Source organism: Salvelinus fontinalis, chromosome 4 (assembly GCF_029448725.1).
Source record: "Salvelinus fontinalis isolate EN_2023a chromosome 4, ASM2944872v1, whole genome shotgun sequence".
NCBI lineage: Eukaryota > Metazoa > Chordata > Actinopteri > Salmoniformes > Salmonidae > Salvelinus > Salvelinus fontinalis.
The window spans coordinates 43,706,364-43,718,470 of record NC_074668.1 but is presented as its reverse complement, the minus strand read 5'-3'; the positions used below and the strand labels follow the sequence as shown (position 1 = coordinate 43,718,470).

Genomic DNA, 12,107 nt, shown 5'->3' with positions numbered 1-12,107 from the left:
GGTTTGTTTTAAGCCTAATGACTGTCGTCTTGTCAGTGAGTCTGTTTCCTAGCTACACTGTGTGGACTGGTACAGGGAGGAAGACTGTTTTTCAGCCTGATAGAGAGAGAGAGGAGTGGGGGCACAAATGCACACAGTCTGTAGCATACGCAGGCATGCACGACATGTTTGACGTTTCCATTGCTTTCGGAGCGTGCGGGTTATATAAGAGTCGTGCCATTCTCCTGCTGAAAGAAGACAACATTGACGTTCTCATCAGAAAAAAGCATGTTCTCCATCCAGTCCTTCATGTTCTTCTCTGTTTGTCATATCAGATGCCCTTATCTCACAGATGACCTTCTGTCAATGATCAGTTAGGAAAAGCCCCTCCTCTGACATACGTCCCCAAACAGGCTTAATAAAAACGGCCCTGAGTCACAAAAGGCCACTGACAAAGGCCACCGGACATTTTTATATTTTCCCTTTTAAAATCGATCAGTTAGGCCTCTGTCAAAAACTCACAGACCAAAGGTTTGAATAGTCCTCAGCAGATGAGCAGGAGACTGTTTATCAGGTGTTGTTCATAACCTTTCACCTCCGACAGACTTTTGGCTTGGAGGCCGGGCAGATGTGTCCAGTTGGTGATAGAATAGTAGAGAACTCCCAGTTAACCTTGACCTCCTCCACATTAAGTTAATTTGGCCGGCACTTTGATCCAAAACCACTTACAATGACGTCAAAGCTATTTACAACTTCAGCACTAATTCATGACAATCATTTCACTTAGCCTAGTGCTAGGGCTGGGAATTGCCAGGGTCCTCACGATACGATATGTATTTCGATACTCACGATTTGATACGTATTTTCGATTCAATACTGTGATTTTATTGCGATTCCATGGTCCAAACATATTGCTCACCGTATGTCTGCTGCAAAGGGACAAGAGAGAGGAAATGAGAAAATTGGTTTCGATCAGTCATGGAAGTAAATGTGGTGAAAACTGGCTCCCTATTTCAAAAGAAGATGGAGAACAAGCTATGAAGGGAATATACTGGAGTTTTGGCGCGGCCGACGGGCGCAAAAATAATATTGCGATATTGTCAAAACAATGCGATATATTGCCAAAAATAATATTCTGATATGTAACTATCGATTTTTTTATACCCCCCCCCCCCCCCATCACTACCTAGTACACAAGCTAGATACAGTGGAGTACACCTCCTTTTTGATGGGAAATGATTGTATGGCTCAGAGATGTCTTTCGTCTTCTGTTCTACTTTTTGATTAAGTATGCTAAATACTTTTAACTGTACTCTATAGACAAAGTGGTGATTTGTCATTCATACACAATTTACTGTGTAGGCTACCTGTACATTTTTGTTGTTGTTGATTATACAGATTATACATCAATTATACAGTGTTCTTTAATGCACTATTTCCATTCAGGCTTAGCTTAATTCTTTAGCTTTGCAGTGATTTCCAGTGCAGAGCAGGGGAAGGCTAATCATTATTCTGTTTTTTGCTACGTGTCGTCTTTAAATGCACTTCTCCCATCAATCAAACATCTTTTTCAGTTGGCAGGGTTCTAGGCAGGAGTTAGCTCTTTTGTTACAATTGAACTCCTACTATCTTTAAGCATAATCAGGCCGCTTTTTTATGTTTTTTTCAAAGTAAAGCAGTAAGTATATCTAGGCAGGGGTAGGCCATTCTCCTTGCTGTATGTTTTGGCATCATAGCTTTCAAGGTCTGCAGCAACTCTTTGATTGGGGCGGCCGGAATTCAAGGGGTGGGAGTTAGGGAGGGTTGAATTAAGAGGGCAGGGAGCAACACATTGTCCTTGTTGTGAGGGAGAGAGTGGGAGAGAGAGAGGAATGCACTGAAATATGAGATATAGGCTTATATTCACGTAGACCTGTGTTTAACAACCAAATAAACGGAGGAATATCTTCCATGTTGGTGATGATAATGGTGATGATAATGGTTATGATAATGGTGGTGATAATGGTTAAGATGATGATATTACCACGTATCAAAGGCAAAGCAGCTCCACAAACTAAAAGTGTGTGTGCGTGCGTGCGTATGTGTGTGTGTGTGTGTGTGTGTGTGAGCAGAAATCAATGGCACTTTCAGACACTTATTTATGGTTACGCCAAACCCAGAGCCTCACAAATGGATGACAAACTGACTCGGAGGGAGGATGGGCCGGTGGGTCTGGGGAGGGGTGGAGGAAGAGAAAATGAGTCTAATGAGGGGAGAAGGATGGAAGAGAAGTGGCAGTGGAACCACATAGTAAGAAACTATTTAGGTTACACTCAGGTGCCCTACCAAGCTTCGAAGATTTTCTTCAACCTTTACGATTGTGGTAATTGGCTTATATGTATAGGGCTCAATTATATGTATAGGGCTCAATTATATGTATAGGGCTCAATTATATGTATAGGGCTCAATTTCTTACTGAAGAAATATGAAAAGCATATGCATAACCATGGTAGCATCTGAAAGGGAACAGTTTGGAGATAATGGGAAAATGATTAGACGTAAGTTGAGAACACAACAGTTCACCTGACACAAGACTGAATCAAAACATTACACTGTTGATTTTATTTGTATTTTCCATTTACTGTACTTTTCACCGCATTTGATGATAACGAAATCAGAAAATACTCTGGATACTTTCAGTAACGTGATAAGAGAATGTGGGGTAGGTGCAACATAAGACCAAAAAATGACAAGGGTTTGAGGGATAGGACTAACTGGTGTCTCCAAGTGGACACACACCTTTCTAAAGTGTGCCCAGTACCTAAGCAATTTCCATTCACTTTTATGACTCAAAGAAGAGACTTCAACTATAAGGTACTTTTTTGAGCTCTCCTAGCTGTGCCGTTGAGGAACTTGAGCAAGCACACTTGTAGTTGTTTGTTTTGGAACACAACCCTGCATCCCCCCATCACACAATTACTGTTGTAATTTACGCAATTCAAAAACAGTTCATTATAAATCTCAATCTGGGTCAGGTAGGCATGCTTGTTAGGCTTTCACAAGGCAATTCAGAGAAATTGATCTTAATTTGGGTGCGCATAGTCATGAGTGCATTCAGGTGCGTGTGCTGCAGTGAATTGTCTTCACCATAAATAAACAATCTCATTCTGTTCAGAACAAACCAGGGTATGACGCCATGTCATCTTGTAACTGTACATCAAACATTGACCATAAATGATACTGTATATGAATTGAGTTTTATGATTCGGGAAATGTGAATTGCACGTTTGGACTCACGGGTGTTGTTCTTGCTTGTATGACATCTAAGCGGTATTTATTATAATCTTCAACATCTCATCTTTCAAAATATATTGAGTGATCTTCATTTACAGAATTTCCGTCACTCCCAAAAATATGAGGGTTGGGGGGCGACTTCTTGTCGCGCGTGGTGCTCATGCTCAGAACGGCTGCCAGTCAAAACCCGTACAGCGCAGAGCCAGAGCCCAAATCAGCCTTTTTTAACCCATATACTGTACGGGTATGAGTGTAAAGGGCTATACTGCTAGTGTTTTTTACAGTAGCAATGCTCTGCCTGATTGAAATGCACAGAGCACAGCTAGCCAGGATTTGGACATAGTTCAACCCTATATCAAAGTTTATTCCACTTCCACACTTCAGAAACCAGAGGCAGATTTATCCTAATGAAAGATATGATCCACACAACAGATGAATGATTCTTCACATACGGTATCTTTTCTTGTACAGTAGTCTGTGTCATTTTCTTAAAGTGTGCTTCCATGTGATAATTAAAGTGTATCTCTCTCTCTTTCTCTCGCTCTCAGATCCCTTCGTCCATGCTCCTCATTTCACTGGGTGTAAGTCCAGGGAGCAGGTGACGTTTAGCTGTTGGTGGAGCGCCGGAAGCTTCCAGAATCTCACGGAACCTGGAGCACTGCAAATGTTCTACTGGAAGAAGTGAGCACAGAGAGAGAGAGCAGTGTGAGTGAGTGACTGGGTGAGTGACTCGGTGAGTGACTGGGTGAGTGACTGGGTGAGTGACTGGGTGAGTGAGTGAGTGAGTGACTGGGTGAGTGACTGTGTATGTGTGGAAAGTAGTGAAAACCGTGTAAAGAGTGTGTGTGCTTTATATACCCCGGAAGTATTGTAAGAAATTATTAAAGTTTTATATGATCTTTTAATCAATGACTCATGTGGACTCGAGAGTCCAAAGACCTCTAGAATGTGTTAGTCCTATCTCTCTCTCTCTCTCTCTCTCGCTCCCTCAGAAATGATTTGACGAAAGAATGGAGGGAGTGCCCTGACTACTCCTCCTCTGTGAAGAATGAATGTTTCTTCAATAAGAACAACACAGTTATCTGGACGACCTACTGTGTGCGGCTCAGCTCTAAAAGCCAGAACATCACCTACGATGAATTGTGCTTCGAATTGCAGGACATCGGTGAGGGCACAAAAGACATGCTAATATGGACTATTATAGTTAACGACACTTAGTTGATAGCCCTAGACACTTCTTTATGCCAAGTTACAGAAGTAAAGGAACTGAATGGGTCTGATAAGTAAATTACAAATATAGAGGACTGCTGGACCGGCTCACCTACATGGGTCAGCAAAGAAATCCCCATTCATTTTCTGGAGGCCACTGATATCTTTTAAAAATCACAAATTTGACTGTTTGAAGTACACATTTGTCATAAAGTCTTGAGGACTCAGTCTTGATGTCGTCAGTGGCAGTTCTTCTTACGGCTAGGGGTTCCGCTCGACAACATCCGCTGAAAAGGCAGAGCGCGAAATTCAAAATATTTTTTTTTTAAATATTTCACTTTCATACATTCACAAGTGCAATACACCAAATTAAAGCTTAACTTCTTGTTAATCTACCCATCGTGTCTGATTTCAAAAAGGCTTTACAGCGAAAGCACACCATATGATTATGTTAGGTCAGAGCCTAGTCACAAAACACATAGAGCCATTTTCCAGCCAAAGAGAGTCACAAAAAGCAGAAATAGAGATACAATTAATCACTAACCTTTGATGATCTTCATCAGATGGCACTCATAGGACAATACATTTATGTTTTGTTCGATAAAGTTCATATTTATATCCGAAATTCTCAGTTTACATTGGTGCGTTATGGTCAGTAATGTTGTGCCTCGAAAACATCCGGCGAATTTTCAGAGAGCCACATCAATTTACAGAAATACTCATCATAAACTTTGATAAAAGATACAAGTGTTATGCATAGAATTAAAGATATACTTCTCCTTAATGCAACCGCTGTGTCAGATTTCCAAAAAACATTACGGAAAATGCACACCATGCAATAATCTGAGTACGGCGCTCAGACACAAAAACAAGCCATACAGGTACCCGCCATGTTGTGGAGTCAACAGAAGTCAGAAATAGCATTATAAATATTCACTTACCTTTGATGATCTTCATCAGAATGCACTCCCAGGGATCCCAGTTCCACAATAAATGTTTGTTTTGTTCGATAAAGTCCATTTATGTCAAAAGACCTCCTTTTTGTTAACGCGTTTAGTTCACAATCCAAGTTCACGAGGCGCGGGCAAGTCCAGGCGAAAGTTCAGACAAAGTTCAAAAAGTGATATAACAGTTCGTAGAAACATGTCAAACGATTTATAGAATCAATCTTTAGGATGTTTTTAACATAAATCTTCAATAATGTTTCAAGTGTCGCTCCCCAATGATACAATATACGACAGTAGTTCGTTTTAAATACATTGTGGACCACACAAATGGATTTTTGAGACACTAAAAACAAGCATAGTCAAACATGGTACAGGTGTCATCTATAATGCATAACATAACCTATACACATGTATGCATGTGAAGAAAAAAAAAAGTACAGTAAATAAAAGGACAATTAGGCATATATAAAGGAATGTCTCCATTGGAGAATATTTATATATTATTTATATATTATTGTTACCTGATAAAATTACACATTTATTATTTTCAGCAAGACCGTTAAAATTATAATTTTGTCTGGACAGCTGATGAATTAACAATCATCCCTAATGTCGTTGTATAACCCACAGTAAAAGCAAGGCACAAGCTTCTGATTCAGTGGAACAAACCGTTTTTACCAAAAGTACACACACGTTTATCTGAGAGCGTGTTTGTGTATCGACCAGTCTCAATAGTGAGAGGCGCCACTCCACATCAAAGTTTTGCTTGGATAAAACTGTACGTACATAGGGTTCTGTCCCAAACGTTTGTTTAAAAAGGCAGTAAGTGCACAGTTTGTTACTTTCAGGTTTGTTTATCAGTTGGTAACACTTTAGTTCATCAAATCAAAGTTTATTGGTTGCGTACACAGATTTGCAGATGTTATTGCAGGTGCAGCGAAATGCTTGTGTTTCTAGCTCCAACAGTGCAGTAATACCTAGCAATAAAAGCAATAACCAAAGAGCTTGTGTAACAGATGTCCAGCGAAGACAAGAAGACTGGTCTCGGCACCAGTGTAACAGATGTGATCATAGTTCGTAACAATCTTGCGTTGTGTTTTTAAAGAAAGGCCTGTCCAGCCAGTGATCTCAGTTGATTGGTGTTTATTCTGACTGACTGACGATAGACACAAGGAAGTACAGATGTGCTGGACAACAGCATGTTGATGGCTGTACAGTAGATTCGTGATTCGTCTGTTAGCATGGAAATAACTGAATTAGTAGGGCCTAATGCAGTGCAAGAGGCGTCACTGCAGTCCTTGGTTCGAATCCAGGCTGCATCACATCCGGGTGTGATTAGGAGTCCAATAGGGCGGCGCACAATTGGCCCAGCATCATCTGGGGTTGGCCGGGGTAGGCCGTCATTGTAAATAAGAATTTGTTCTTAATGGACTTGCCTAGTTAAATAAAGGTGAAATAAAAAATTTATGTAAAAAAATCTAATTTTATTTGTCCCATGCGCCGAATACAACAGGTGTAGACTTTACAGTGAAATGCTTGCTTACAAGACTCAGTACTTTGTTGAAGCACCCTTGGCAGCGATTACAGCCTTGACTCTTATTGGGTTTGACACTACAAGCTTGGCACACTTGTATTTGGGGACTTTCTCCCATTCTTCTCTGCAGATCTTCTCAAGCTCTGTCAGGTTGGATGGGGAGCGTCACTGCACAGCTATCTTCAGGTCTTTTCAGAGATGCTTGATCGGGTTCAAGTATGGGCTCTGGCTGGGCCACTCAAGGACATTCAGAGACTTGTCCTGAAGCCACTCCTGAGTTGTCTTGGCTGTGTGCTTAGGGTCGTTGTCCTATTGGAAAGTGAACCTTCGCCACAATCTGAGGTCTTGAGCGCTCTGGAACAGGTTTCATCAAGGAGATCTCGGTACTTTGCTCTTTTCATCTTTCCCTTGATCCTGACTAGTCTCCCAGTACCTGCTGCTAAAAAACATCCCCACATCATGATGCTGCCACCACCATGCTTCCCCGTAGGGATGGTGCCAGGTTTCCTCCAGACGTGACACTTGGCATTCAAGCCAAAGAGTTCAATCTTGGTTTCATCTGACCAGCGAATCATTTTTCTCATGGTCAGAGTGCTTTTCGTGCTTTTCGGCAAACTCCAAGCGGGCTGTCATGTGCCCTTTTACAGAGGAGTGGCTTCCGTCTGACCCCTCTACCATAAAGGCCTGATTGTTGGAGTGCTGCAGAGATGGTTGTCCTTCTTGAAGGAACTCTGGAGCGCTGTCAGAGTGACCATCGGGTTCTTGGTCACCTCCCTGACCAAAGCTCTTCTCCCCCGATTGCTCAGTTTGGCCGGGTGGCCAGCTCTAGGAAGAGTCTTGGTGGTTCCAAACTTCTTCCATTTAACAATGATGGAGGAAACTGTGTTCTGGGAGACCTTAAATGCTGCAGACATTTTTTGGTACCCTTCCCCAGATCTGAGCCTTAACCCAATCCTGTCTCTGAGCTCTACGGACAATTCCTTTGATCTCATGGCTTGGTTTTTGCTCTGACATGCACTGTCAACTGTGGGACCTTATATAGACAGGTGTGCCTTTCCAAATCATGTCCAATCAATTGAATTTACCACAGGTGGACTCCAATCAAGTTGTAGAAACAGCTCTAGGATGATCAATGGAAACAGGATGCACCTAAGTTCATAGCAAAGGGTCTGAATACTTATGTAAATAAGGTATTTCTGTTTTTATTTGTAATACATTTGCTAAAATTTCTCCAATTTTTTTTTTTGCGTCGTCATTATGGGGTAGTGGGTCTATATTGATGAGGTAAAAAAAAATATTTGATCCATTTTAGAATCAGGCTGTAACGTAACAAAATGTGGAAAACGTCAAGGAGTCTGAATACTTTTCGAATGTACTGTATATATACAGTATATGGCTGTAAGAGTGAGTTAGCTAGCATGCTTTAATTGTAATGGTCGCATTATTTTTTTATTTTTTTAAATTGAACCTCTATTTAACCAGGTAGGACAGTTGAAAACAAGTTCTCATTTACAACTGTGACCTGGCCAAGATAAAGCAAAGCAGTGCGACACAAACAACACAGAGTTACACATGGGATAAACAAACATACTGTCAATAACACAATCGAAAAGTCTTTATACAGTCTGTGCAAATGTAGTAAGATTTGGTAGGTAAGGCAATAAATAGGCCATAGTGGCGAAATAATTGCAATTTAGCAATTAAACAATGGAGTGATAGATGTGCAGAAGATGAATGTGCAAGTAGAGACACTGGGGTGCAAAGGAGCAAAAAATAAATAATAAGGGGATGAGGTAGTTGGGTGGGCTATTTACAGATGGGCTGTGTACAGGTGCAATGATCGGTAAGCTGCTCTGACAGCTGATGCTTAAAGTTAGTGAGAGAGATATAAGACTGATTTTTGCAATTCCTTCCAGTCATTGGCAGAAGAGAACTGGAAGGAAAGGCGGCAAAAAGGAGGAGTTGGCTTTGGGGATGACCAGTGAGATGTACCTGCTGGAGCGCGTGCTACGGGTGGGTGCTGCTAGGGTGACCAGTGAGCTGAGATAAGGTGGGGCTTTACCTAGCAAAGACTTAGATGACCTGGAGCCAGTGGGTTTGGCGACGAAGTGGTTGGTAATATATGGGGCTTTGGTGACGAAACGGATGGCACTGTGATAGACTACATCCAACTTGCTGAGTAGAGTGTTGGAGGTTATTTTGTAAATGACATCGCCGAAGTCAAGGATCGATAGGATAGTCAGTTTTACATGGGTATGTTTGGAAGCATGAGTGAGGGATGATTTGTTGCGAAATGGAAGCCGATTCTAGATTTAATTTTGGATTGGAGATGCTTAATGTGAGTTTGGAAGGAGAGTTTATAGTCTAGCCAGACACCTAGGTATTTGTAGTTGTCCACATATTCTAAGTCAGAACCGTCCAGAGTAGTGATGCAGGCGGGTGCGGGCAGCGGTCGGTTGAAGAGCATGCATTTAGTTTTACTTGCATTTAAGAGCAGTTGGAGGCCACGGAAGGAGTGTTCTATGGCATTGAAGCTCGTCTGGAGGTTTGTTAACACAGTGTCCAAAGAAGGGCCAGAAGTATACAATGGTATTGTCTGCGTAGAGGTGGATCAGAGAATCACCAGCAGCAAGAGCGACATCATTGATGTATACAGAGCAAAGAGTCGGCCGGAGAATTGAACCCTGTGGCACCCCCATAGACACTGCCAGAGGTCCGGACAACAGGCCCTCTGATTTGACACACTGAACTCTATCTGAGAAGTAGTTGGTGAACCAGGCGAGGCAGTCATTTGAGAAACCAAGGCTGTTGAGTCTGCTGATAAGAATGCAGTGATTGACAGAGTCAAAAGCCTTGGCCAGGTCGATGAAGGCAGCTGCACAGTATTGTCTTTTATCGATGGCGGTTATGATATCGTTTAGGACCTTGAGCATGGCTGAGGTGCACCCATGACCAGCTCGGAAACCAGATTGCATAGCGGAGAAGGTACGGTGGGATTCTAAATGGTCGGTGATCTGTTTGTTAACTTGGCTTTCGAAGACTTTAGAAATGCAGATAGACATAGGTCTTTAACAGTTTGGGTCTAGAGTGTCTCCCCCTTTGAAGAGGGGGATGACCGCGGCAGCTTTCCAATCTTTAGGGATCTCAGACAATACGAGTTTGAACAAGCTAGTAATAGGGGTTGCAACAATTGCGGCGAATAATTTTAGAAAGAGAGGGTCCAGATTGTCTAGCCCAACTGATTTGTAGGGGTCCAGATTTTGCAGCTCTTAAAGAACATCAGCTATCTGGATTTGGGTGAAGGAGAAATGGGGAGGCTTGGGCAAGTTGCTGTGGGGGGTGCAGAGCTCTTGACTGGGGTAGGGGTAGCCAGGTGGAAAGCATGGCCTGCCTTAGAAAAATGCTTATTGAACTTCTTGATTATTGTAGATTTATCGTGGTGACAGTGTTTCCTAGCCTCAGTGCATTGGGCAGCTGGGTGGAGGTGCTCTTATTCTCCATGGATTTACAGTGTCCCAGAACTTTTTGGAGTTTGTGCTACAGGATGCAAATTTCTGTTTGAAAAAGCTAGCCTTTGCTTTCCTAACTGCCTTTGTATATTGGTTCCTAACTTTTCTTAAAAGTTGCATATCGCGGGGGCTATTCGATGTTAATCCAGTACGCCACATGATGTTTTTGTGCTGGTCAAGGGCAGTGAAGTCTGGAGGGCTATATCTTGAACCAAGGGCTATATCTGTTCTTAGTTCTAAGTTGATATGAATACTTAAGTAAATGTGATACTTTTTTATTTTTTATAAATTAGCAAAAATTTCTAAAACCTGTTTTGATTTGTCATTGTGGGGTAAAGTGTGTAGATTGAGGTGGGGGGGGGGGACAATTTAATTAATTTTAGAATAAGGCTGTAATGTAACAAAATGTGGAAAAAGTTAAGGGCTCTGAAAACTTTTCCAATGTACTGTAAATTAGCTTCTGCCACTCCAACTACTTCCAGCCCAAGGTGCTGTAAACAATGACAACGGGTCTTATGAAATGTCAATATTCCAGCGCTGTACATTCTAGAACCCGCATGTGACCTAACATCGGAGAGCGGCATGTAGACTTCACAACCCGCCCTCCCTTGACAGCAAGCTTATCTGTGCTGGTGGCATGATTCATGTACACCCTCTTGTACATCTTTGTTTTTAGAAGCATAGCGTTTTTTTCCATTACAGCTTTCTTGTGTTTATTTGATTCGATTTTTATTTGAATGGTAACACTTTACTTGACACCCAGCGTCATAACACCCAGTGTCATAACAGCAAACATAACTTGTCATAATCTGTTGTAATATGATCATAACACTGTCATGACATATATTTAGACCTGGTGTGACATATATTGTTTTATTTTATGGCTGGTTATGGCACTTACATAAGAGTGCCAAAACCCACAATACCTACCACACAAGGCAAAACATTCCATCACACCATAGCCTATGTGTCAACAGTATGTTTATGTTATATAAAAAAAATGTTTTAATTGACTGTGTTAAATTGTCATTGTAATTGCGCACACATTGATGTCAAACATGCACCTACCCCAAAGCTCTGTTGCTGATGACTGGGATGAATGCAGGAACAGATTTCAGGAGCAGGACAAGACCGCCTCTTTTTGACTCATGACTGATATAAGGGCATTTATACAACGGGTGGGTCTAATCCTGAATGCTGATTTTGTTAAAAGCGCATTCCAGCCGGTGTTGATAATGCTTCTTGACAGTGTCATAAAGTGTATTTTGTTAGTCCAAGTAAAGTGACACAGGATGGTCATAATGTTTCTTGGCAATGTCATAAAATGTATTTTCTACAAGTTATTTAAAATATGACGGGAAAAACGTGACTGTAAAGTATGCATTACAACAAAAAACAAAGGATAGAGACAAACTTTCAAATTAAAGTACATTTCTTGGCAGGGATAACACTGGCACTGTGCATTCGGGCAGGTAGCATTCCCCTGGCATCTGCCGCCAAACGCAGATTCGTCCGCCGGAATGCCAGATGGTGAAGCGTGATTCATCACTCCGGAGAACGCGTTTCCACTGCTCCATAGTCCAATGGCGGTGAGCTTTACACCTCTCCAGCCAATGCTTGGCATTGCGCATGGTGATCTTAGGCTTGTGTGCGGCT

The 12,107-nt window shown here is 41.8% G+C and overlaps 1 protein-coding gene across 1 annotated transcript in view; it reads left to right on the top strand.

Moving 5' to 3' along the window:
* The window catches only part of ghra (growth hormone receptor a), an 80,247-nt gene that overhangs the window by 48,007 nt on the left and 20,133 nt on the right, over nucleotides 1-12,107 (top strand). The window contains exons 3-4 of the mRNA XM_055920288.1: nucleotides 3,801-3,933; nucleotides 4,245-4,417. Of these exons, the coding sequence (XP_055776263.1) occupies nucleotides 3,801-3,933; nucleotides 4,245-4,417 (306 nt within the window). The remainder of the gene's footprint in view (nucleotides 1-3,800; nucleotides 3,934-4,244; nucleotides 4,418-12,107) is intronic.